This window comes from Stenella coeruleoalba, assembly GCF_951394435.1.
Source record: "Stenella coeruleoalba genome assembly, chromosome: 8".
Lineage (NCBI taxonomy): Eukaryota > Metazoa > Chordata > Mammalia > Artiodactyla > Delphinidae > Stenella > Stenella coeruleoalba.
In genome coordinates, this window is record NC_137154.1 from 9,258,976 (window position 1) to 9,285,681 (window position 26,706).

Below are 26,706 nucleotides of genomic sequence, written 5' to 3' on the forward strand. Positions count from 1 at the left end.
AAGGGACTGGCCTCACTCGGCAGAGTGCGTGTACTGGGGAGCAGCAGGGAAGACGGCGGGGCAGTGAGTTGGGAACAGATTATAAAAGGTCTTAGCATCTAGTCAGAGGGTTTAGACTTGAACTGGAAGGACCCAGCCTTTGAAGTGTGCTGAAGGATGACTTGCTAGAAGCAGAGGTTTGGGGAGGTTTTTTTGGTGGCAGTGGTAGGTCTGAGCGTAGGAGGTGCGGAGGTAGGAGGTGAGGCACTGGAGGGTCGAGCCTAGAATGCTGGTCTCAGCTGGGCCAGCTTGGGAGGGAAGATGCATGCAGAGTGGGAAAGACAGGGGACGACCGGAAGGGCTCTCACCACCTGAGATCACCATGATGCAGTGACATTCTGGGCAAGCAGGGGCCCCGCACCCCAGAGCTGCACACACCTGGCCCAGGAGTGGGCCAGGTGGCTGCCCCAGCACTAAGAAGTATGCCTGAACTGCCCCGCATCTGTCTGCCCTGCTCCACCCTCAGAGCACAAAAGGGCTGCGCTTCCCCTGCACCCTCCAAGTCCTGCACACCTTTCTCGTGGCCACCCCAACCTAGGACCCCACAGGGAGGGGAATTCTGGAAATTCCACATACAGAGCAGATTCACTTTTCTTTCATTCTTCTCTTTCCCTCCTCAGCGATTTGACTGAAAGGGCTTCCACAGGTGCAGCATAAATTTTCTCAGCGAATCAGTTGTAGCCAAACATCATATCTGAGGATCTCCCACCCTCCCTGCAAGTTCGTAATAAATCTCACCTCTTCTCTGAACTTCCTGAAGTTTCATCTGTGCCACTCCCATCCGGGGCACGTGGTTTTCTACAGCTGCATCTTCTGTACGAGTTTGCTCGGGCCTCCAGGACCAGACGGCTGAGCAGCAGACATTTGTTTTTCACAAACCTGGAGGCTAGAAGTCCAAGATCGAGGTGTGGCAGGGTGGGTTTCTCGAGGCCCCTCTCCTTGGCTTATAAATGACCGTCTTTTCCTGTCTCCACGCGGTCGTCCCTCTGTAACTGTCTGTGACCTTATTTCCTCTTGTTATAAGCACACCGGGGTCATATGGGGTTAGGGCCCACCCTAGTGATCTGATTTTAACTTAACTGCTTCTTTAAAGACCATCTTCAAATGCAGTCACTTTCTGAGGTACTGGAGGTACTTCTACATGTGAATTTGGGGGGCAGGGGCCACAATTCAGCCCATAACACCTTCCTTCTCGTGCAAGTTACCTCAGGGTGAAGGGTCAGCCCAGCAACTACCCAGGCTGCGCTGTTCTTACATCCAGTCCCTCATGAGGGACAGCCTCTGGGCTTTTCTGTGAAGGGCGTTATTTACTGAGGCCCGGTTTCCTACGCAGTGTCGTCGCAGTGTCGTCCTTCTCCAGGCGAGGAGCTTTCTCCACGCAGGCATTCCAACTTGGTCAGATCCGAAAGTTAGTAAATCCAGGGGAGATTTTTTTTTTTTTTTTTTTACTGTGTGCAGAATTCCTGGCATAGCAGAGAGCTCAGGAAGGAAGGCCCTGTTTGGGGCCAGAGATCAAGGCTTTGGAGGCTTACCCCTCTGAGAAAGCGTTAGGCCCTCCTCTCACTAATCCTGTTTGCTCCATTAGCCTCTGAATTGATGTACCTAGAATGACGCACTTTGTCACAACCAATGATTTCATGTAACCCTTGAGCTTTTTTTTCCCCCACCCTTAGAGTACCAGTCACTGGGGGATCTAGAAAGGAGTAGAGACGCAAGGTTGGCAAAGGGGAGGGTTCTGTGGCTCTCAGGGTCCAGGACAGGTCACTGGGTCCAGTCTGCTCTCCCAGCGGGCACCCGTGGGGGCCAGAGGGCTGCCCGCCTGGCAGGAGGTGGGGGTCTGGGCGAGGTGAGGCTTCCCAGGCCCTGCCTACTGTCCTCCTGCTGGAAGTGGGGAGGGAGCGGGTGACAGCCTTCTACAGATCCGGCAGAATCGAGCCACAAGGGCACCGGGCATCTTCCTCCCTCTTCTCTAGATTCCAGCTCCCAGGCACCGGCCACAGTTGCCATCGCTTTTTATTAAAGTGAAAAACACTTCACTGAAGTGAAATATTCGAGATATGAATATTCTCCAAAGCCATTTTGGAAACTTTTCAAGAATAGTTTCTGAGGCAAAACAGGGAAAAGGGCAAGATTGCACGCAGGGCTGGATGACCCACTTGGAGAGCCGGTTCTAGAAAGAGGACTTTGATTTGATGCTACGGCCTCACGCAGAGGGAAGGAAGGGAGCGGGAGGGTTGGGTTGGAGGGCTGGAGGCCTGGCCCTTCTCCAGGGTGTCCTCCTTGGTACGTGACAGGCCCTTGGGGAGACACCTTAATAAAGGGGTCGCGAGCAGCCTGGCAGCCTTCTGACCCTCCTGGTACCCAAGACAAAAGTGTTAGCCTGAAGTGACTCTTTAGGTAGCTTCCTAGCACATTTACCCCTTTACAGACCCCAAACTACGCAAGTAAATGGACCTCTTTTAAAAAGATAAAGGTATTAAAAACATCCAACTATCTTATTACGGTAAGTGCTGAAGGAGATGCACTTTGTAATCTTAGCTGTCACATTAGTGAAACACTTTTATCCCAAAAGGCCTGGGAGGTATTATTTTAAAGCTATTTTTGTACTAGTGTAGACTTTCTTCTTTTCTAAACATGGCTAGAGTGGTCAGCTTGGGAAAAGTAGAAGAGGAGAAAAAAGGAAAAGAAGAGACACTTTCCTACCAGCGCTCTCCGGAGGTCTAGAAGCTGGTAGAAATGGCCTGAGTGAGAGCTGAACCAAGGGCCCTGGGTCGGTGGCGGAGGCTGGGAGGGGCACTGGCAGGGCCGGAGGGGCCCAGTTTTGGTGTGAGGCGGCCTTGGGGCCTGCCCCACCCCCCTCCCAGCCCCTGGGCTCTTGCTGAGAGGAATGGAATGTGTGTGCGGACCGGACCTGCCAAGCCGAGGCCTCTGAGAAGTCAGGACCCTCCTTACCTATTGCCAGATGTTGTTTCTGGCAGGTAACTCTTGGGAGGCCTGAGCATGGGGGAAGGGAGACCCCTGCGGTGTGCAGGCGCAGGGACTTGAGGGATGACGGAGGGCAGGTCCCGGCTCAGCTTGGTACCCAGGCTGCTCGGGAAGTGTTTGTGGACCGACTGTCAAGTTCACTTCTGTTGGGCAGCTCCCACACTCCTGGCACATTGCATTCCTCCTCTAGTGTCATCCGCACAAGAACAGGTGAGGAAAGTCTCATGTCCATTTCCAGACAGGGGACTTTGGGATCTGTACGTTCTGTGACTTGACTGAGGTCACACAGCTAAGAGGCCGTGACATTCCCGGCTCTCATGCTGAGGGGGCATAAGAACCACTGGGGAGCCGGTTAAAAACGTGGGCTTCCCCGCACCACTCAAGATTCTGATTTTGTCATAGCATTTTTTTAAAACTGTGGTAAAATACACAGAATAGAAAATTTACCGTTTAACCATTTTGAGTGTATCGTTCAGTGGCATTAAGTACGTTCGCATGGCTCTGCAACCATCACCACCAACCATCTCCAGAACTTTCTTCATCTCCCCAAACTGAAACTCTGCCCCCATTAAACAACCACGCCCCTCCCCCTCCCCCAGTCCCTGGTGACCTCCGCTCTACTTTCCGTCTCTGAATTTGACTACTCTAGGGACCTCTGTAAGTGGAATCCTGTAGTCTGTGTCCTGTTGTGTCTGGCTTATTTCACTGTCACAGTATTTTAAACAAGGGCCCCTGGCAATCCTCATGTAGGGGTCTGGACCTCTCTGAGGAATTCTGGCCGAGGCTGGGAGGCGGGTGAGGGGAAACGCCTTCCTGGCACAGGCTTTGCTGGCTGAGTTTATATGCATGGGAGGGCTGGGATGAGTCGGGGAGTGCTGGTGGAGAGGTAGGAAGTGGGAGGTGACGGTATGGTGTCAGAGGGACCCTGGGGTGGGCAGTGGCTGGTTTCTGGCAGGCATTGCTTAGGGTAGGGTGTTGACCAAGGCCTAAGAGCTCAGGGCGGGAGGACGGGAGGGACAATTGTGTGGACTGGTCGGTTCAGGGAAGGCTCCCCGTTTCTTCTTAGCTTCTCTTTCTCCTAACAGCTAAGGAGGATGGAGGTGAGGCGCGCATACACTGCGCCTGCGCACGCATCGCACTCTCCCGCCCCCAAACCCCCCCGACCTGGCTGCGGTCTGCCTGGCCTCCTATTGGTTGCCTGGCCCCGGGCCGGTCTCCCTCCGTCTCTGTACCTCTCTTTCCCCATTTATGACATTTATAGTTACAGTACCAATCGCATAGGTGTGTCGTAAGGATTAAATGAGAGAATTCCTGCAAGGGCTTAGAACAGTGCTTGGCACAGATTAAGCGGCCAATCAATACCCAGCATAACGCAGAGGTTTCTGGTGGGGCTGTGATTTGCCCCGACTGTTTGTTTTTTTCATAGTAACGCAAATACAGACTCGGAGAGGAGGTGGAGGACTTGTAGCCGCAGGGTGTACTGATAACACGGGTAGTGAGGGTGGGCGCTGGTGGGTGGTCCCCTTGCCAGCCTGAGCCCGTGCCACGTCTTCTGCTTGGTTTCAGCCTCTCTTTCTCTCAGCCATATGACTAAGAGGTCGTCGGCAAACCGGGAAGAGGGTTCTTACCAGAACCCTACCATGCTGGCACTCTGATCTCAGACTTTCAGCTTCCACAGCTGTGAGACAGATTACTGTCGTTTAAGCCACCCCGTCTATGGTATACAGTGTTTGTCATAGCAGCCTAAACCGACTGAGACACAAGGGATGGGGCTAAACATCCTACAGTGCACAGACCCGTCTCCCACAGCAAAGAATTATCCAGCGCAAAATGTTTTTTTTAATTTTTTATTTTATTTTGACTGCGCCAGGTCTCAGTTGTGGCACGAGGGGTCTGTAGTTGCAGCATGCGGACTTCTTAGTTGTAGCATATGGGATCTAGATTCCCGACCAGGGATCGAAACCGGGTCCAGGCCCCCTGCATCGGGAGCGCGGAGTCTTACCCACTGGACCACCAGGGAAGTCCCAGCACGAAATGTCTGAAATGTCGCTTCAAGACACTCTGCTCAATGGTAGCTTTTTTTTTTTTTTTAATATTTCTTTATTTGGCTGCACCGAGTCTTAGTTGCGGCACACAGGATCTTTAGTTGCGGCATGTGGGATCTAGTTCCCTGATCGAACCTGGGCCCCCTGCATTGGGAGCGTGGAGTCTTAACCACTGGACCGCTTAACCACCGGGGAAGTCCTGCTCTAGGGTAGCTCGAACTGTGCTTGCAGCCAGAAAGCACTCCTGCAAGGACTGCCGGCATCCCCATAGTTCCAGATGGTGACCCTTTTGTCCTCATCCCTATGGCTGCAGGAGGCTGACGCTCATGCCCACCTTCTCCCGTAGTGGTGCAAATAAGCTCAGAAGTTCTTTAACTTGCCGTGGTAGACCACTGGCGGAGCCGGCATCTGGGGCGTGGCAGGGAGGGTTAGGCCCGAGGGGTTGCAACAGACCCATCATCTCATATTATCTATGTATTGAATTGACATTCACCAACTGGGTTAGCACAGGGTTATTGTGGATAACTGGGCTGTTTAGAAGTCCCACTGCTCCCCCCTCCCCCACCCGGAAAGAACAGAGATGAGTTGAAGGTTGTCAGGAGATGATGATCTGCTGCAAATGGTCATTCACAAAGTTATTGACCTGCCCACCTGCGATGGCCACTCATTGGACCCTTTACTCAGCACTCAAGCCTCACTCCGTGGCTGCATGACAAAGCAATTGGATGATGTGATGAGTTTTAAACTTCTCAACTTTTGTGGTTTTGGTGGCTAGGAACCAGAGCCCTAGTTACAGGAATGTTTTCTAATCTCTATGGGGTTTTTCCGTGTAATTTTTGGTTTATGATCCAGCGCTCATACGTGGATGAGCTGTACTTTCTGCTTTCCCCGTGTTGTCCACTTTGTAAACTTGAATGGTTTCACATGTCACCTTCTCTGTCCCTGACACCTCTCCCTCTTGTGGAATGACCTGTTCCTTTCCTTGTACCCACACAGCCCGTTATGCTGTGAGAGCCCATAGCTCTCATTACAGTCTGGTTATGTCAATATAATCCCAATATAAGGAATATAACTCATATAATTCTCCCCAATGGAAGAAGATTCTGGAGGGGAGGGACTACATGTTTTCTCATCCTTGAGCCCTCAGTACCGGGGCTGGGTCTGACCCAGGATCAGGCTGCAGGAAATGTTTACTGAGCTGAACTGAACTTCAAAAGAGTAAAGCGTGTGCAACAATTTGATGGTGAAGATGGCAGATCTGGGCCACTCGATAGATACATGGAGGAAAGAAAGACACTGCAGCAAGTTCTAGCAGGGTATGTGGAAACTGCCTGAGAGCGTGTCCATCTTTTTTTTCCAACCAACTACAGCTGCTAGCATGCATTCCTCAGTGTCAAAAGGCTTGAGTGTTTCAAGATGCATTTTTGGAATGCTGGGCTAGCCATCGAGAATTTAAGATGTTTATAGGATATGCTTTCTGGTGAGATCACTGCAAAAGTTTGAATTGTAGAATATGAATTTTCTTTTAAAGAAATGCAATTATATTACTTTGAAGACTATACTAAGTGTAATTGAACTAAGCTGAGAGGAAGGACCTAGGCTTTGCATAACCACCAAGTAAACTAGGTCTTTTAGAAGAGAAACTTGGGGACCTTAATGAGTATACAAATGATTCATAATTAGCAGGCATGTTGTTTGTAAATAGTTTATTATCCCACATAGTTTAAATGCTTCCTCATTTTAGATATACGATCAATTTGCTTAATAGCCTCTGTTTAAACGATCACAAATACTGGATCAGGGATATTTAAAAATTTTTTATTTTATTTTTATTTTTGGCTGCGTTGGGTCTTTGTTGCTGCGTGCGGGCCTTCTCTAGTTGCGGTGAACGGGGGCTACTCTTCCTTGCGGTGCGCGGGCTTCTCATTGCAGTGGCTTCTCTTGTTGCGGAGCACGGACTCTAGGCGCACGGGCTTCAGTACTTGCGGCATGCGGGCTTTAGAGCACAGGCTCAGTAGTTGTAGCGCACGGGCTTGCTGCTCCGTGGCATGTGGGGTCTTCCCGGACCAGGGCTCGGACCCATGTCCCCTGCATTGGCAGGCGGATTCTTAACCACTGCGCCACAAGGGAAGTCCCGGCATGTTTGAATTGACACGTTTTTGTTTCATTCATTGATCTAACCAGTATTTATTGAAAGCTCATTATGTTCCAGACCCTGGGCATAGCAATGAGCAAAATCAAGTCCTTGTCTTCTTGGAACATTCTAGTGAGGCGAGGCGTGATAAGGGTTGCAAAAATCCAGATGGCTAATATTCTGTATAATTAACTTGTTTCAACGTAAGGCACTTTTGTGTTGTCCTGGAATAGCTAAAGATGGATACATCATTAGAAACACATTCCTGGTCTATAGGACTTGGAGATAAAAACAGAGAGAATGACACCTTCACCCTCACCTTGGATTTCTCCCATTAGGGACTGCTCACACTTATAGTGCAAACCCTTTAAAACCACATCACCCTTTGATTCATCCGCAGAAATGCGTTGGTGGCTTGTGTATACCCAACACTTCTTTGCAATTAACAATTACAGTGATTTGCATGAGCAACGATTTAACACTCATGGGAGTAAAAAGTCATTTTCAGGCTTGATTCCACTGACCTTCATATCAAAGGAGCTCAGCTGGATTGCCAGTTTTTACTTATTCTGCCCATTCTTTTGGCAGATTTTAGAGAGCAGATATTTTCAGAGTTGGTGATTCAAAAAGTAGCAAAATATGTGGATTTGGAGTGAGAGGACCTGGATTCACGTTATCCACCCGCCATTTATTGGTCAGGTGACCTTATGAAGCTCCTCTAACCTGTAGACCTTAGTTTATCATAAAAATGTGGCTAAAAAAAAAAAAAAAACAAAAAAATGTGGCTAAAACTGCGTGTGCTGGTTACTTCGGGGGTGTAAGTGATTTATAATAATTTATAAATGAAAGTGTCCTATGTTGAATGAACATGGGCCGTTGCTATGATAATTTATAACACACTTCCATGACTTTCTTCAGTAGTTTTCAGTTCTGTAGCTTTAATAAATAGGGACAGAGAAAACTGCTGACCCACTGGGCGTGGCAGCTGCGTTTTCAATAACTGTTAGTCCTAAGGAGGGATGAGGTGTAGGGCTAGAGACCAGAGATGAAATGAGAGGGGAGGGCAGGTGTGGTGGGAGTGAGGAACAGCCGGTGGCTGGGCGGGGGTCTGTGGTTATAGAGGGAAAGGTCTTTTTTTTTTTTTGTTAATTATTTTATTGAAGTATAATTGATTTACCATGTTGTGGCAATCTCAGCTGTACAGAAAAGTGACTCAGTTATACACACACACACATTCTTTTTTTAATATTCTTTTCCATGATGGTTTATCCCAGGATATTGAATATAGTTCCCTGTGCCATACAGTAGGTCCTTGTTTTTTATCCATCCTATATATAATAGTTTACATCTGCTAATCCCACACTTCCCTCCCCCACCAACCTCCCCCTTGGCAACCACAAGTCTGTTCTCTATGTCTGTGAGTCTGTTTCTGTTTTGTAGATAGGTTCATTTGTGCCATGTTTTAGATTCCACATATAAGTGATATCATATGGTATTTGTCTTTCTGACTTACTTAACTTAGCATGATAATCTCTAGTTGCATCCACGTAGCTGCAAGTGGCATTATTTCGTTCTTTTTTATGGCTGAGTAGTATTCCATTGTGTGTATGTACCACATCTTCTTCATCCATTCATCTGTCGATGGACATTTAGGTTGTTTCCACGTCTTGGCTGTTGTGAATAGTGCTGCTATGAACATAGGGGTGCGTGTATCTTTTTGAATTATAGTTTTGTCCGGGAATATTGCTGAATCATATTTTAATTCTATTTTTAGTTTTCTGAGGAAGCTCCACACTGTTTTCCATAGTGGCTGCACCAACTTACATTCCCACCAGCAGTGTAGGAGGGTTATAGAGGGAAAGTTCTGCATGTAAGATACTGAAAGTGGAGTAGTTTCAGGCCCTCTTAAGCCCTAGGGTGCCACCTAGCAATGGGGTTGCTGAGACGAGGTCCCAGCTACCCTGTTTTAGAATGCAGGAGGCCAAGAGGCCGTTTTAGAAAGACTTCTATTTAAAACTTTAAATGTCTATCCCTTAAAGGTTTCATCTTCGGCCATTCAGGAAATTCTACTCTATAAAGTGACTCATTCATTCCCCGAGGGTTCCACAACGCCAAGGTTTTACTGGGCCAACCACAGAGACGTCCATTCCTGGAAGATTGTTCCCATTTTGTCATGGACTTGGAGGGAATATTTTTGAATTCTCAATTATGGAGAACTCAAAACACTTTTTTAGAAATTAGTTCTAAAATCCTTAGGTATTGTCCTTCTCTTACTCTTGAGTATGAAAATTGGAAATGTCTTATGCTCTCCAGATTAAATAATCTTAATGTGCTTAAAAAGGCAATTTAGATTCCAACCCTACTGTGATACAGACACCCCCTCTCCAGGACATCCCAACCACCTTCCCTCCAGTTAGTGGGGGATCCTTTGATCTTCTTTCTTTCTTTTTTTTTTTAATAAATTTATTTTTTTAATATAAATTTATTTATTTATTTACTTTTTATTTTTGGCTGTGTTGCGTCTTTACTGCTGTGCGCGGGCTTTCTCTAGTTGCAGTGAGCAGAGGCTACTCTTCATCGCGGTGCGCGGGCTTCTCATTGTCGTGGCTTCTGTTGTTTTGGAGCTCGGGGTCCAGGTGCACAAGCTTCAGTAGTTGTGGCACACTGGCTCAGTAGTTGTGGCCTGCGGGCTCTAGAGCGCAGGCTCAATAGTTGTGGTGCACGGGCTTAGTTGCTCCGCGGCATGTGGGATCTTCCCGGACCAGGGCTCGAACCCGTGTCCCTTGCATTGGCAGGCGGATTCTCAGCCACTGCGCCACCAGGGAAGCCCTGATCATCTTTCTGTAATCGCATCCTCAACCTTAAAATCCCACTGTCCTCACCTCTCTGCTTCCAAAGCTCAGGGCTTAGCTTCCTGCTCTTCTCTATCCACTAAAGAAAGGCTTATTTTCCCTTGAATCATTTTTTTCTTTTTTTATTGAAGGATAGTTGGTTTACAATACTGTGTTAGGTTCAGGTGTACAGCAAAGTGATTTGGTTACACATATATATTAAAAAAAATTCTTTTCCATTATAGTTTATTACAAGATAGTGAATACTGTTCCCTGGGCTGTATGATCATTTTTTAAAGATATGACAAAAAAACCAAGTTTTTACCAATTATTTCAGACAACTCAAAACTGTTGAAAGGGAAAAGTGGGCGTCACCCCCGATGCCCTCTCCAAGGTAAGCCCCACTTGGCCTGGGTATGCACTCTTTCTGGGAAAGCTCTCCGAGGCTGAAGGCTTCGGGACAGGGTCTCTGGATCCAAGTGTCCAGCTCTTTGTGGTCCAGCCCACATTTCTGCTGGCCACTGTCACGTGAGTCCCTCATTTCAGATACAGCAAACCATAAGATCTGCTGGCAGAATCCACTTCTATAGCCACTGTGGACAGGCATTAAGTGACCTGCAAGACAGGTTTCCTGTATGTAACCGTGGGAACTACCTTGGACCTCCGTGTGCCTCAGTTTCCTCATCTGTAACGTGGGTTAGAGCACCATGATCCCTCACACACTCTTTTGCTCTGATCAGTCTATGCGTCCAGCCCCCTCCTCAATTAATATTTCTAGTTTCTCTTCCTGCACGGGTCATTTTTTTTGCCCAGCAGAAGGGCTTGTGGAGGAGTGTGGAGAACAGGAAGACTGAGGTCACCTTTGGGCTGTTAGCTGTGTGACCCTGCCAATCATGTGGTCCTCTGGACCTTAGTTTTCTCATCTGAGAAATGGGGGACCAGGGCTGTCTGATCTCCAGGAGACGTTCTGGTTCTCCTCTGAACCCCATGATTCTCATGACCTCCTCCTGCCCAGGGCGACCCCTCTGGTCCTGAGGGAACAGTCAGCTCAGCGTAGCTGTTTGCTTCTTTCAGCACACAGTGGCAATGGTAGGTTTTGGGGAGGGGACAGTCTGGGGAAGATGGGCCCTTTTCTAGAGCCCCTGAGTCAGTTCCTCATGGTCTGACTTCCTTTTTTCCTTTGAATGGTTGTGAAATCCCAGCATATCACCCACGCTCACGTTCGGCTCTGAGAGCATCCCAACACCATTCCAATCCCAAGTACGAGCGATTTGGAGTGATTTGGAGATGCGTCCTTGCGTGGGGTTTTGAAGGGGCTATAGGATAACCAGGCATCCCGGCTTGCCCTGGACTGTCCTGGCTTTAGCCCTGGAAGTCGCATGTCCCAGGAAACCCCTCAGTCCACACCAGGGTGGTTGGTTCCCCTCCCTGTGGTCCCCATCAGGGCCTGGCTGATTTCCCCAGTGGGACGGGCCACGGTTAAATAAAGGAGTCAGCACGGCAGTGAGTCTCAGAATCAGCTGGGGTTCTGGACACATACAGATTCCTGGGCCCCATCCTGGAGGGTCTGAGTCAGTAGATCTGAAGGGGGGGCCAGGAATTTGATGTGATCAGGCCCCCAGGTGGGTCTGGGGCAGGTGGTTCAGGTTCCACACCTGCTAGGCTTGGAGAAATGGAGGAGACAGAGTCAGCTCCTGCTCTTCTGACACAGGCAGGAGCCAGGTAGAGCCAGAACTCCCTCTGATACGCAGGGGAACGAAATCAGAGCTGTAAAGTGAGTAACGTGAGTACTGGCCAATGTTTTTCCCTCCTCCCACCCTCCAAAGTCATTCAGTGCTTACAAAGCTTGGCTTTGTTCATTATGAGGGCTGACGTGGCATGCTTTGGCAGGGGGTCTGCACAGAGGGTGGGTTAGTTGCCAGAAATGGCCATCGCCTGAGGCTCACATCAGACTCTCCTGTCTCAAAACACCCCTGCACCGGGTGACCCCTCTGGTGAGGGGACTGAGGGGGACCATCACTAAAGCCCCTTGCGGCTCTGATGTTCTGGCCCCGGGCGGTGAGGAAGTAGCCCTGTCCTTATTCTTGGTGGGCAGCTGTCACTGCCGTCGCTTACAAGCTAAGCCTTATTCTAAGATGAAGTGATGCTCTGGTGTCCTCAAGGGCCCTTAGTGATAGGGTTGGTGGAACAGGACCTGGAGGTCGGGTGGCCGTAAAGGGCTCACTTATCCTCTGGGTTCGGGGATGCTCCCTTGTCCCTGATGCCAAAGGATAAAGTGGCAGAGATGTCCTTTTTTTTTCTTTTTCTAATTGAAGTATAGTTAACTTACAATGTTGTGTTAGTTTCAGGTGTACAGCAAAGTGACTCAGATATATATATATATTTTTTTTCTTTTTTTCAGATTCTTTTCCCTTATAGTTTATTACTAAATATTGAGCATAGTTCCTGATGTCTTCTTATTCACGCCTCGCGTTGTTATTTCGATGGTTTGGTTTTCCACAGTCTCTCTGTCCATGGTCATTCTGAGGGTGCTGGCTGGTGGTGGAAGATGGTATTCTTTCCAGACCCTTTGGTGGCCTCAGAGTTAACTTAGAGCTTCTGACTGGGCACATGGCAGTGCGTTTAGACACAGTCCTCTTGCTGAGATGTGTTCCAGGAGCAGCGCCCCTACATCCGGACCTACAATTCAAACTCCAGCTCCTGCTTCCAGTCTCCTCCAGTCCCCACTCCTCTGGGTGAGCTGAAACCCCCCTGAGGGCTCTCTCCCCTCCTGTGGACACCAGACTGTGACCTTCTTGGAAGACAGTGGTGCAGTGCCAAGTTCAAGTCCTGGGTTCAAATCCTGGCTCTGCTATTGACTAGCTGGGTCTCCAAGATAAAAACATGGCAGGGACTGTGATGGTTCTAATGAGGCGGTCGCTAGGAGACTGTTCCGCCAGTTCCTTCCCACCTTCCCCACCCCTCAAATAACAGCAGCTAGCAAGAAACTACAGGAATCTAACAGACCCTTAATCCACTAACCCCTTCTGCAGACAATGCAAAGGAACAGGCTGAGCAGCATCGTGGGTAGGACCTCTGGCTCCAGAGAGGGGCTGCCTGCATCCAGTTCCAGCCCCCCCACCCCCTACAAGCTGTTCTTCCTTAGCCTCAGTTTTCCCCTTGCCTTGTAGATAGGGTTGTGTTATTAAATGAGGGACCATACGTGAAGTGTTTGGCACGGTGCCTGGCACGTTGTAAGTGCTCAATAAACGTTAGCCATTGCTATTTTTGTTATTGTTGCTATTGTCTGCTTTAGAGAGGGCCCCCTGGCATGCTGGGTATTGGCTGGTGCGAGTGAACTGTGTCAATAAAGCCAACCCCGGCCAGAGATGGATGCTTAATAGGATGTATGGCCAGCATCTGCCGTGCCCTCCCCGGTTGCCGTGGTTACTGACCTGGGCACCTGGTTCTCTCTCTGTTGCTGGTGCCTCTCCAGCTCAGGTCTAGGTGACGTCATTCCAGCCTGGTGTCGTTCCATGACTGCTTCTCTGCGGTCCCCTCCTGGACGCTCTGGTTTCAGTTTTGCTCCAGCTGAGCAGAGGCAGACCCCACAGGTGACAGAGTGAAGGGTGAACTGGAGGGACCAAAGGCCAGGTGTTGGTTGAAAATCTCCAGGGGAGGCACGGTGAAGGCTGGAAGGGCACGAGCCATGGCAAGGGAGAGAGGACAGCTTTAAGAAGTGTTCTGAATTTAGAACTAATAGGATGTGGCATTCTAACACATGAAGAGAAGAGAGGAAGTGAAAAATAAATGATACTTCTAACTTGAAAAGCCCTATTCTATTCTTTCTATGCTTTACTCAATGGATCGCATCAATTCCTGTGACTTTAAAGACCGTTTCTAGGCTGATAATCTCCAAATTCTCAACTCCTTGAGCTCCAGCCTTGCCCCCTTCACTTGGATGTCTCTGGAGGCATTTCAAACTCAGCATTTCCAAAATGAAACTCCAAAAGTGGCTTGCCTCCCTCACTCCCAAATTCTTTTCTCCATCTCAGTAAATTGCGCTACTCTCCCTTGTGTCCAAGGTAGAACATATGAGTGTCATCCTCCATGCCTCCCTTTTCCTCATCCCTTGTATCCCACTCACCAGCAAGTCCCATCATGTGCATCTTGGGACTATATCACAAAGGAAACACACCATCTCTCTCCATCTCTACTGCCACCATCCAAGGCCAAGCCACCACCCTCTCTCACCTGGGAGACTGTGAGTCCACACTGGGCTCCTGCTTCCACTCTGGCTCCAAATTCCAGCCATTTGTTCTAGGAACACAAATTTGACTGTTCATCCTCTTACCCAGTGATTTCCAACTGCACTTAGCATGATAATCACCACCATCCCATGGCTCACACTTTTCTGTCCTGGATCTCGCCTTCATCTGACTTCCCGCCTCCCGTCACTCTTCTTTGGCCTCACTGGCTTCCTTGGGGTCCCCATGACGCGCCAAGTCTTTCCTTCTTTGGGTCCATCGTGGTTCCCACTGTCTGGAATGCTCTGCCTCATCTTTGCACGGCCAGCTTCTTTTCATCCTTCAAACTTCAGCCTAAGTGTTCCCTCTCAGCTCCCTGCCCAAGACCTAAGGAGACTCAACATCCTTCTCGTCATCCTCTTTATTTATTTTTATTTATTTATGGCAGCGCTGGGTCTTCGTTGCTGCATGCGGGCCTTTCTCTGGTTGCAGCGAGAGGGGTCTACCCTTCGTTGTGGTGCGCGGGCTTCTCATTGCGGTGGCCCCTCCCGTTGCGGAGCACGGGCTCTAGGCGCGTGGGCTCAGCAGTTGCGGCTCGAGAGCTCTAGAGCGCAGGCTCAGTAGTTGTGGTGCATGGGCTTCGCTGCTCTGAGGCACGTGGGATCCTCCCAGACCAGGGATCGAACCCGTGTCCCCTGCATTGACAGGCGGACTCCCAACCACTGCGCCACCAGGGAAGCCCCTCATCATCCTCTTTAGCCAATCATTTCACTCAGAGCACTCACTGTTCACAACTTGACATTTTCACTTGTTCATCTTGTTCATTGTTTGTCTCCCCCACTGGAGTGGCAAGCCTATAGGGCAGCCTGGCACAGAGACGGTGCCAACAGGCATTTGTTGAATCGATGAACAGGTGGCTATGGGGCTATGCGCTTAAGGAGCACAGGGGGCCAGGAGAACGCTGATAGTCAAGGGGTGGCAGAGGGGCTGTCAAGGGGACTTGAGACCAAGGGATAGGGAGGTAGTGTCAGTAAAAAGAGAGGAGTACCACATTGGTAGGGTATACTTTTGGCTGCAGGTAACAGCAAAAGTGTCCAGTGGTGATGTAGACAAGAGGGATTATTTTTAAAAATTAAAAAATTAAAGTATAGTTGATTTACAATATCGTGTAAGTTTCAGGTACACAGCACAGCAATTCAGAATATATATATTCTTTTTCAGATTCTTTTCCCTTATAAGTTATTACATAATATTGAGTATAGTTCCCTGTGCTATACAGTAGGTCCTTGTTGGTTATCTATTTTATACATAGTGTGTATATGTTAATCCCAACCTCTCAATTTATCCTTCCCCCAACCCCTTTCCGCTTTGGTAACCATTAGTTCGTTTTCTGTGTCTGTGAGTAAGAGGGATTCTTTTTCTCATGGTTGAGATGGTCAGTAGCAAATCTCTGGTCAGTGCCACTGAGGTCCTTTTGATCTCCCCTCAGCTCCAGGCATCACATCCTCCCACGACTGAGTTCAAAGACAGAAAAGGGAGCAACCTGGGCAGACATTGTCCTCACGGCTCCCTCGTATTGGTGGGGGTGGGTGGTGGTAGAGGGGTTGTCCCCAGAAGACCCCCATTTATCTCCCCCTATATCCCGCTGGTCAGAAAGGACCCATGCTGCCCTTGGACCAGAAGCTGTGCCCATCTTGCTGAAATAAAAGAATCTCTTTCCTGTCCTTGAACTAAGCTGGGATTCTGCCAGCGAAGGAGAAGGGAAATGGCTTTGAGTCAGCAGCAAGCAGTGCTGGCCCCAAGTACATCTCACAAGGAAGAGTCTTTTCCGTTGGCTTCACTGCTACGGAGAGGTCAAATGGGATGGGCGTTGGGAAGTGGCCGCTGGATTCGATGCTTGTAGACTATTTGTGGCCCTTGAGAGGCAGTTCCCATCGAGTAGCCGGGCTGGGCTGCACCCGGCAGGGGCTTAGGAATCCCTGGGAGAAGCTCAGGAGATGAAAGTGGGCTACCAGGAAGTTTGGAGTTAAAGCGAAGAGGAGAGATGGGACGGTCTCTGGGCACAGGAGGCAGACAGAGGAGGTCTGACTTTTCATCCGGGACAGACTTGAAGATGTTTACAGGCGGAGCAAAAGAAGCCAGCAGGAGAGGGAGGGTAGGGATTTTGAAGCAAGATGGGGTCATTGATTCCTGTGCTCTGAAAGAAGTATGGGAATGGGATCAGTGCACAAGAGGTGGTGGCTGTTACTGGAACAAGTGGGGAGGCTTTTCTGAAGAGACTCAGATGCTTCTGAGACTGGGGGGAAGGAGGAGGGAAGTGGGGAGGACGGTGAAGACTCCCAGGAGAGACAGAGATTCCTTATTTTCCTTGATGTGACAATGGGCTCACTTAGAGATTGAATTCATGATATTGATCTTTCCATCAACCCATCATTTTAACATCTGATATAACAGACTCTAAAGAGACAGATCACGTTCCTGTGATCGTACACCGGAAGGTCCAAGGACAAAGCCTATCCCTGAGTTTTCTTGTTCAGATGGACGCAGCCACCCAGGACGTGGTCAGGGGCATGGCTATTGCATGATGCAGTCCAGGGGGTGGAGGTCACTTCACACACAGCATGGAGCTGCCAGATCCTGTAGCCGACGGGCAGCAGGGCGGAGAGGGAGAGTCCTGGGCTGCACACAGAGGATTTGGGAGCCAGGTCAGGGTCCCCCACTTACAAGCTGGGGTTCGCGGGCATCTTCCAAGCCTGAGCTTATCTGCTGGGGTGTGGGTTACGGTGCTTGTCTCCTCCCTCCGCTGCCCACAGTTATAAAACGTGCTGGCTTCTCACAGGGATTAAGGGAATGCCTTCTTGCCCCGTCACCGCCCCTCTATGGGGAGTTTGGACCCTGCTCAGTAGCCCCTGGAATAGGATGGTACTTTCTTCCCCGTTAGCCCTGGCCTGTCACTTCCGAAATCCTTCCCCTTGTGTTTCACGGGATGATGGCGCAGCGCCCAGCTCGTAGAACTGGGAGCCAAACCTTCTCCTCTGTTTACTCAGATCGTAGCTATGGCTGCAGCAAAAAGCAAACAGCAGTTTGACTAGATGCATGAGCTCAGTATTCCACAGCCTCGGAAGCTCGTGTCTGCTTACGTAGGAGGCGTAGCGCACAATATTATGTTGAAGTGACTAACAGCCCCAACAGGAAAAAAAATGCATTTTTAAGAAAAAGTTCTTAGCAGGAATGTTCAGATGCTGAGTTGGTAAGACTGACACTAGTTCTGTGTGTCTCCTCTTCAGAATCTCCTTCCTGTCCATCCCCATCACATGCTGCCTCGGGGTGTGGGTTCTGAAGGGGACATGTCTGCCATGTGGTCGCCCTCTTTACCAGCCCGTGGGGGTAGGACTTTGGGCTCCACACATGTTCACGGAGTCGCTGGGGGAGGCTGATGCTGGTAAGAAGTGAGGAACAGAATCATTTGATCCCATGAAAGCTGCCATGATTGGATCAGTCCTGCGTATTGGCTGGGTCACCTGGACCCCACCTCGTCATATCTAAAGTGGGACTAACGATAGTTTCTCCGGCACGGGATGGCTGTGGAGAGTCAATGAGTTTATACCTGTGAAGTGTTTAGGAGGGTGCCCAGAGGCAATCAGCGACTCAATCAACAAACACAGAGCGCCTGTAACTTGTCCCTGTTGTGCCTTATGGGAAGGAAACCCCAGATGCGTCTATGCCCTCGAGGAACCAGCATCTATCTGGAGAAGGAAAATTGGACACTGTGGACATCAATAGAGAACAGTGAGGCCTGGGGGAGCAGCCTTTCCTGTAGCGAGGACATCCTGGAGGGTGAACAGCTGCTGGGTGGGGTGCGCTGTCAGCCAGCCCTGCTTAATCTCTTGGCAGCCGAGGCAGGGAGAAAGGAGAATCTGGTATTCATTGTGTGGCTGTTTCTGATTTCCTTCTGCTTTTGAGATCCTCTTCTGAGGGAGAACAATGGCCCCAGAGGCTCAGGCTTCCTTGGCCAGGTACCCGCCAAGCTCTGGGGGAGGCAGCGCCCAGAAGGAGGCAGCAGCCAGCCGGGCACTCGCAGGCGGGTAGCGTTTCATTCCCGTCTTCTGAGCATCTCTGGGGACACCGGGTTTTGGTGGCTGGTTCAAATCCCAGCCTATTATTTATCATTGTATCCCTGGGGCTTTGAGTGAGTCCTCCCAATCTCATTTACGAGTATTCTTTTAAAACTTTCTCTATTTGACAAGGAAGAGCAGTCCTTCCTGTACCACCAGGAAGGCAGTACCGTCAGAGGCTGAGAGAGCAGAGGGGGCCGTCGAACACATGGGACTCCCTGTGGGCTCTTGATTTTGGAGCCATGAGGTTGCTCCCTGCCACTGTGTCCCCAGCGGGAGGTGGAGAGTGCAGGGTCCTCGAGCACATCGTCCAGCCCACAGACCAGCGCCTGGGAGGGGTCCTCAGCGGAGGGCCCCGGGGCTGGCGTTTCCCCAGCTGGTGCCTCGTAAGGCCAGCTGGGGGCAGAAGGCCGAGGACTGTGTCCAAAGAATGGGGTGGGGTTTCCTCATTCCTCTCTGTCATCACACTTGGCCTCTTATTTGTGGATTTTAGTTCATTTAGCGGCCTTGCTGGATTACTCTTTCATCACCAGAAAGCAGAGAGAATCCAAAAGTGACTGACCCACATGTGGAAAGGGGCAGAGACAGCCGGAGGGCCATTGGATTACGATCTTCAAGTCTATTGAGAAAGAGGCTCTGAGGACGGCAGGTCAGCGTAAGAGGAGGGAGGGGGAGGCACAGCCCTGCAGGGGCTCGGGCAGGGGTCAGCTGTCTTCAAGATGTGACAAGACCAGGGCAGGGTTGCCCAAGCTTAAGTCACTCCAGTGCCATCATCACAATTTCTGCCACATCCACATGCCATCGTATACTATTTGTTTAATAACTGTCTTTAAATAGATTTATTTTAAAAACCGTACTTAAAAAAAAACCCTTGCATTTAATTAGAAAAAAAAATCTTTATGTAATTACCATAAATGAAACCCAGAATTTTTCTAATAAGCACTGAAACAAGTTCATAACTGTTAAAGTAAAAATATTCGTCATCGGGCTTCCCTGGTGGCGCAGTGGTTGGGAGTCCGCCTGCTGATGCAGGGGACACGGGTTCGTGCCCCGGTCCGGGAAGATCCCACATGCCGTGGAGCGGCTGGGCCCGTGAGCCATGGCCGCTGAGCCTGCGTGTCCGGAGCCTGTGCTCCGCAATGGGAGAGGCCACAACAGTGAGAGGCCCGTGTACTGCAAAAAAAACCCAAAAAACAACAAAACAAAATATTCGTCATGTACCACTAAAATTTTGACCGCCACCCAGAGCTTTGCGTAAGTTCCTGGTATAGGCTTTCTTTTTGAAATTTATTTTTATTTAACAATTTTTTAATTGAAATATAGTTGATTTACAGTATTCTGTTAGTTTCTGGTGTACAGCAATGTGATTCAGTTATATATATATAATTTTTCAGATTCTTTGTCAAATATATATACATATATATATATACTTTTTCAGATTCTTTTCCATTATGGTTTATTACAGGATATTGAATATAGTTTTCTGTGCTGTACAGTAGGACCTTGTTGTTTATCTATTTTATATCTGTTTTGTACTTGTTAATCCCATACTCTTAATTTATCCCTCTCCCCCCTCCCCTCTTTGGTAACCATAGGTTTGTTCTCCATGTCTGTGAGTCTGTTTCTGTTTTGTAAATAAGTTCATTTGTATCATATTTTAGATTCCACATGTAAGAGATATCATATATTTGTCATTCTCTGTCTGACTTACTTCACTTAGTATGATAATCTCTAGGTCCATCCATTTTGCTTCTAATGGCATTATTTCATTCTTTTCTTTATGGCTGAGTAGTATTCCACTGTGTGTATATATATCTTGGTTTTTACACACCAGGCTTTTACACACCAGGGGGTCCACGCGTGTCTGAGGGGGGTGAGGTTGACATTAGCTACAAGTAAGGAGCAGGGTGATTTGTGTTGACTTGTGACCCCATAAAGATGCTCCAGGAGAGCAACTGCTGCTTGACCAAGGTTTCCCCAGGCCCCATACCCGCATCTCCAACATGGGAGAATGACAGTGTCTCCGGGGGAGGATGGACTGAATTCATGTATTTACAAGGTATTTAGAACAGCGTCCAGTGCACAGTAAGGGCTCGACAAGTGTTAACGCCCACCATGACTTGAGAGATGCTGGCTGACGGCTCTCGGCTGCCCTGGGCATCCCATCGCCTGTCTTCCTGGAGACAGGGCCAGGACTGACATGGTCTTGGCGTTCCCTCCCCCTCTCATGGTCTCTTGCTCTGTAACTTCTCCACTGGGACAGGTGTGGCCGGGTGGCCTGACCATCATTTACCTCATGATTATAGGATTAAGTTAGGATGCAGTCATGGCATTAGTCAGCATGAAACATCCCCGTTGGAACTGGTGGTCATCTGTGTCCACTGGAGGCTCTGGCATGGCTCCCGGGGACAGGCACTCATGGTGGATCTGGGTCTGCACCTCCATCTGAGCAGCCCCGTGTTGTTTCTGGAATGGGACTCACAGCTTGGAGAAAGAAACGAGCTGTGGGAAGCAATCCCAGGTTCCCCGGTGGGACTGGAAATACTGCTTCAGGCCCTGGAATTTTACTTTCCTGTTTGGCCTGGCACTCGTCCTCCCCTCCCCCAGCCCGCCACATATTCGTCTCGGTTGCATCCTCTCCCTCCCCCTCTCGAATCCTTTTCCTCATCTGTAAAAGTGGAGGTTGCGCTAGATCGTATCTGAGGCCCCTTTGAGCTTGAGAAAGCTATGATTCACCTCTCAGCCACCCCCTCACTTTTCCCGCGGGCCTCCTGATTGACACTGAGAAGAAAGGTAGGAAGGAAAAGAGAGAAACAGGGAGAGCCGTGCATCCTACAGTGTAGGCACCGGCCCCCACGACACAGAAGTATCCGGTCCAAAATGTCAGTAGTACTGAGGCTGAGAAACCCTGCTTTAGGGAAGGAGAGCCAGAAGGAAAGAAATGATTTAAAAGGCAAATGTATAACAAATGCGCCCGAGATGATAAGTGATTAGACAAATGATGATGAAAGGGAAAATTCAGGGAGCACAGGAAATGCATGGGAAAGAGGTGTATAAATGGGGAGAGAAAACGTCGCTAGGGTGGAGAAGGATGTGTTTGTAAGGTGATCACGGTGTGGGTTGTGAAAGCGAGCTGCTGGCCTGAGAGTATAAACCAGCGCTGGGGGGATTGCCATCCCCCTTCCTTGGCCACTCTGGAAGATGCCGCTCCTCTGCAGCTCCTCCTATGGAATTTCAGCAGTGCAGCCAGTCAGCAATGGTGCCTGTTAATGCCACCAAGTGGCTCTAAGGTAACAGGCTGGATGGTCCGAAGACTTAGGCAGTCGTTACCGTGTGAGCGTTATCATGCTTCATTTTTTCTGTGAGACCTTTGCTCCTCATTGAACTAACAACCACTCAGTTCTCTCCAGCTCGAGAGGAAGACACCATGAACACACGATGAAAAGAAATTAGCATAGAGTGTATTCACGACCGCGGGGGTAGGTAAACATTTCTGAAAGAGAACACCAAAAGCACTTCTAACCATAGAAGAAAAATGGCTACATTGGACTGTATCAAAATTAGAAGGCTCTCTTCATAATAAGGTACCATGAAAAACATGAAAAGACGAAAACGCTAATTCAAAAAGATACATGCACCCCAACGTTCATTGTAGCACTATTCACAACAGCCAAGACATGGAAGCACCTCAATGTCCACCGACAGAGGAATGGGTAAAGAAGATGTGGGTACATACGCATGTATTTACAATGGAATGTTACTCAGCCATAAAAAAGAATGAAATAATGCCATTTGCACATACATGGATGGACCTAGAGATGATCCTACTAAATGAAGTGAGTAGACAAAGAAAGGTAAACATCATATGATATCGCTCATATGTGGAATCTAAAAAAATGATACAAATGAACTTATTTACAAAATGGAAATAGACTCACAGACATGGAGAACACACTTGTGGTTACCAAAGGGGAAAGGGAGGGGAGGGATAAATTAGGAGTTTGGGATTGACAGATAAACGCTACTATGTATAAAATAGATAACCAATAAAGCTCTACTGTAGAGCACAGGGAACTATATTCAATATCTTGTAATAACGTAGACTGGAGAAGAGTCTGAAAGAGAATATATATGTGTGTATATGTGTGTGTGTGTGTGTGTGTCTGAATCACTTTGCTGTACACCTGAAACTAACACAGCATTGTAAATCAACTATACTTCAATAAAAAATAAATTTTAAAAGGCACCATTAAAAACATGAAAAGGCGAGTCTCAGTCTCAGAAGAAGATGTCTGCAGTACATATAACTGGCAAGGTGTTCATTTCCAGAGGAAATGAAGAGCCACTATAAATCAGTAAGAAAAAGGCGAATGACCCAATAACAACTGGGCAAAAACCTCACGGACACTCACAAAAGAGCATATCCAGATGGTCAAAGAAACTATGAAAAGGTGCTCAACATCATTACTCATCAGGAAAATGCAAATTAAAACCACAGGAAGCTCCCACTACACAGCCACCAGAATGGCAAAACTGAGAGCGAGCCCCAGGCGTCACTGAAGACAAGGGGCCACTGGAACCCTCACGCATTGCTGTGCGGGGTGTAGGAACGGCACAGCCGCTTAGGAAAATTGTTGGGCAGATTCTAGTAAAGCTAAACCTTTCCCAGTCTAGAACCCAGTAATTCCACTCCCAGGTACACAAACCCAGTGCCCGAGCTGACAAAAGGATATGTACAGAGTGTTCAAAGGAGAAATTCCCTGGCGGTCCAGTGGTTAGGACTCCGTGCTTCCGCTGCAGGGGGGTACAGGTTCGATCCCTAGTCGGGGAACTAAGATCCTACATGCCACGTGGTGTGGACAAAAGATTAAAAAAAAAAAAAAAGAATGTTCAAAGGAGTTGTCTCCAAATCCCATCCACAGAAGATGGGACATAGATTGTGGTACATTCATACAAGGGAGTGTTACACACACAACCACGACAGAAGACACATTGTCTGAGTCCATTCGTATGAAATTCAAGAAGAGGCAAAGCAAAGATATGGGTCAAATCATGGTCGTAGCTGGTGGGCATATGGATTGAGATGTGCAGGGGGGAACTTTCTGGGCTGCAGAAATAGTCTGTCTCTGGACTGGGGTGGTGGGTATACACGTGCATATACACGTAAATAATTATCAAGCTGTCCATTTAAGATGAGTGAGTTTTATGTACTTTATATATGTTATGCTTCGATTAAAAACAATGAAAAGACGCAGATTCTTATGTCCAAGTGAAGTAATAACAACAATAATAATGTATCGAATACCTTCTATGTGCCAGGTGCTTTATACAGATTATTTCACTTCATCCGCCCAAACTCACCTGTCGGCCAGGGATTATTCTCATTTTACACGTGAGGAAACTGAGGCTTCGAGAGGTTCACTAGCTTGTCTGAGACTCACAGCTAGTAGGTGCCGGGGCCGGGGCTCGAGCTCCACAAGCTCTTGCCACTCGGCTTGGGATCTCAGAGTGATTTTTTTTTTTTTTTTTTCCGGTACGCGGGCCTCTCACTGCTGTGGCCTCTCCCGTTGCGGAGCACAGGCTCCGGACGCGCAGGCTCAGCGGCCATGGCTCGTGGGCCCAGCCGCTCCGCGGCATGTGGGATTCTCCCGGACCGGGGCACGAACCCGTGTCCCCTGCATCGGCAAGCGGACTCTCAACCACTGCGCCACCAGGGAAACCCCCGTGGAACATTTTTGAGTAGGGAGGTGTACGAGGAAGCCCGGACGTGCACACCCACGTGGGAGGGAAATCGACTCGGTCAGGAGGCCAGTGAGGAGAGAAACGTGCGGGTCCAGGTGGAGATGAGTTGGGTGCACCTCAGGGTGGAGGTGGTGGGATGGAAGGAAGGTGCAGGTAGATGGGGAAGAGGGTGAAGGAGTCCTCAAATCTGGGAACCACTCTTCTGAGTTTACGAAGCAGGGAGAAAGTCAGTTTGGAGATGATGAAAGGGATTCCTTAATGGCTAAGACCAGAGGGCGCGCATCTCATCCCGCCCTGGTTCCGCACCTCCTTCGGCCTGCTATTGGCACATTCTCAAGAACACACTGTCCTCTTCTGGCCTCAGACTTGCACAGGGCACCCGAAGGACAGACACTGGCCTTCTACAAGCTTCCTTTCCACCCTTGCCACACGGGAACCCACAGAGGGAGGCGTGTCAAAACCCAAACAGATCCCACAGCGGAATCGTTTCCCTATAGGCCCCTCCCCAAAGTAAGAGTTTGTTGAGGTGCTCTTCCAAGGGGTGGGGGGACCTTTTTTGTTCAGCCTGTGAAAAGTTAACAAAAGGCCTCCCGATTTTATGGAGAGATGCAAACAGTGTTTTGAATAAAAATCCCTTTGTTATTGTTGTTTTACAGAGCTGTAGCCGCGGCCAGGAAGAAATCCGCCCCCTCTGAAGGCTGTTTTTGTGACTGTTCTTGGGAGCATTGTTCTAAAAATGGGAAATTACATATCACTGTGCCAAAGGAAACAAACACCTGCAATTAAAGGAATACCTTCCACGAGGTGGCTTTTAGAGTCCCGGCCGGCTCTGGACGAAGGGCTGCTGCGCCAGTTCTTTTTGGTGCGTTTCTTCACTTCTAAGGGAATCGGGTTTGTAACCAGAGTGGGCTTTGGCAACGATGGGGCTCGGGTGGTGGTCCTTCACTTATTCACTCAGTAAACATCTATCAAGCATCTGTGCTGGGTCAGTCTTGGTGGTTTTCACTACTCCCTTCCCTGGCGTTGTTAAAATTACCGAGAGCGTTGGCTACAGGCAGCGACTTTCTGACACTATTTTTCAGAGTCAGTGTTTGACTTCTGCCCCCAGATGATGAGGTACCAGAGAGAGCACCAACTTCTCTCCTTCCTCTCCTTTCTTCCTCCCCTTCCTCTCTCCCTCCTTTCTCTTCCTTAGTTACAGAAGTAAACCCGCTATTTTCAACATGTCAGTCCATACACTTCTTTAGGCAAAGGACTTTTCTTTTCTTTTGTTTTTTTTTGGCCGCGCCGCGTGGCAGGCGGGGTCTTAAGTTTCCCCAACCAGGGATGGAACCCGTATCCCCTGCAGTCTAACCACTGGACAGCGAGGGAATTCCCAGGCAAAGGATTTTTCAAAGTTTCCGGTCACTGGGGTACAGTCTGAAATTCTTGTCTGTGGTGTAAGATATCGAAAGATAAATTTTTGGTTATCTGGTTAATATTTAACATTTTCAGCATCAATATAATTGCAAAATAATCAGGTCTTGAAATGTATTGATCGTGAAACGAATACGTTTCAGATGGATTTGTGGTTTCAAAGAATCCAGTTTCCTAAGCTGATCTCATCTCTATGAGAAACAGGAACGAAGAAGGGAGCGATGGGAAACAATGAGCTTCTAACTTTTGGGAAAGCGTTGACTTTGGTTAGAACTTCCTGCCCATGAAGTGCTTGCCTTCCTCCAATGGGTTGGCCAGAGAGTGATGGCAGGTCCCACCGGGAAGTAGAGAGACGGAATAAAAAGGCTCTCCGGTCCCGTAATGTACTTAATCTACTGTCTTAGTTTCCAGATGGGTCTGAACTTAGCCACTAGAGGAAGAGCCTAGGAGCTGAGTCTTGAAGGAATCTTAAGGTTGCCAGATTTAGCAGATGATAATACAAGATGTCAGGTTAAATTTGAATTTTTTTTTAGGTTTTTAAAAATATATATATTTATTTGACTGCACTGGGTCTTCGTCGTGGCATGCGGGACCTTTAGTTGCGGGATGTGGAATCTAGTTCCCTGACCAGGGATCGAACCCAGGCCCCCTGCTTGGGAGATCAGAGTCTTAACTGCTGGACCACAGGGAAGTCCCTAAATTTGAATTTTAGTTAAATAATGAATTTTTTTTTTTTTTTTGGTATAGCTATGTCCCAAACATTGCACAGGGCACGGAGGATGGAGCTTGGGTCTTCAAGTGACTTTGGGAAGGGGAGACATTATAGTCTGTGGAGGTGGGAACAGCATGGGTTTGTTGCCTGTTTAAATATTCATGTGTGTGCCTCATGGTAATGCAGGGAAGTGTCACCCGAGGAAGGAGGTCTGCCTGCCAGGAAGATGGTCTGTTCTGGGCTGGTGGCATCAGGAGATTGACCCTTTGCTCTCCCTTCTCTGGGCTGGCGGGAGACAGATGAGAAGTGGGTCCTGGTTGTCCCTAGATAGCACTGCCCGGGTCTGCCTTGTGGTTCTGTGGCATCAGGACCCGCCTGAGGGACACGATGAGAAGGGCTCCATGTCCCGAAGGCGGCTGCACGCTAACTGAGCATCCACACCGAGAGCTTCAATGAGAAGC

The 26,706-nt window shown here is 48.8% G+C and overlaps 1 protein-coding gene across 3 annotated transcripts in view; it reads left to right on the forward strand.

Annotated features, from left to right (window-relative positions):
- The window catches only part of AHNAK (AHNAK nucleoprotein), an 83,092-nt gene extending 58,004 nt beyond the window's left edge, over positions 1-25,088 (forward strand). Inside the window, exon 6 of one of the 3 annotated variants that reach the window (XM_079930267.1) lies at positions 18,869-18,951. In XM_079930267.1, coding sequence (XP_079786393.1) covers positions 18,869-18,936 — 68 coding nt within the window. In that variant the 3' untranslated portion in view covers positions 18,937-18,951. Of the gene's footprint in view, positions 1-659; positions 1,031-18,868; positions 18,952-24,773 lie in introns of those variants that run through there. The other 2 variants (XM_079930268.1, XM_079930269.1) reach the window with 2 other exon arrangements.
- The last annotated feature ends 1,618 nt before the right edge of the window (positions 25,089-26,706 follow it).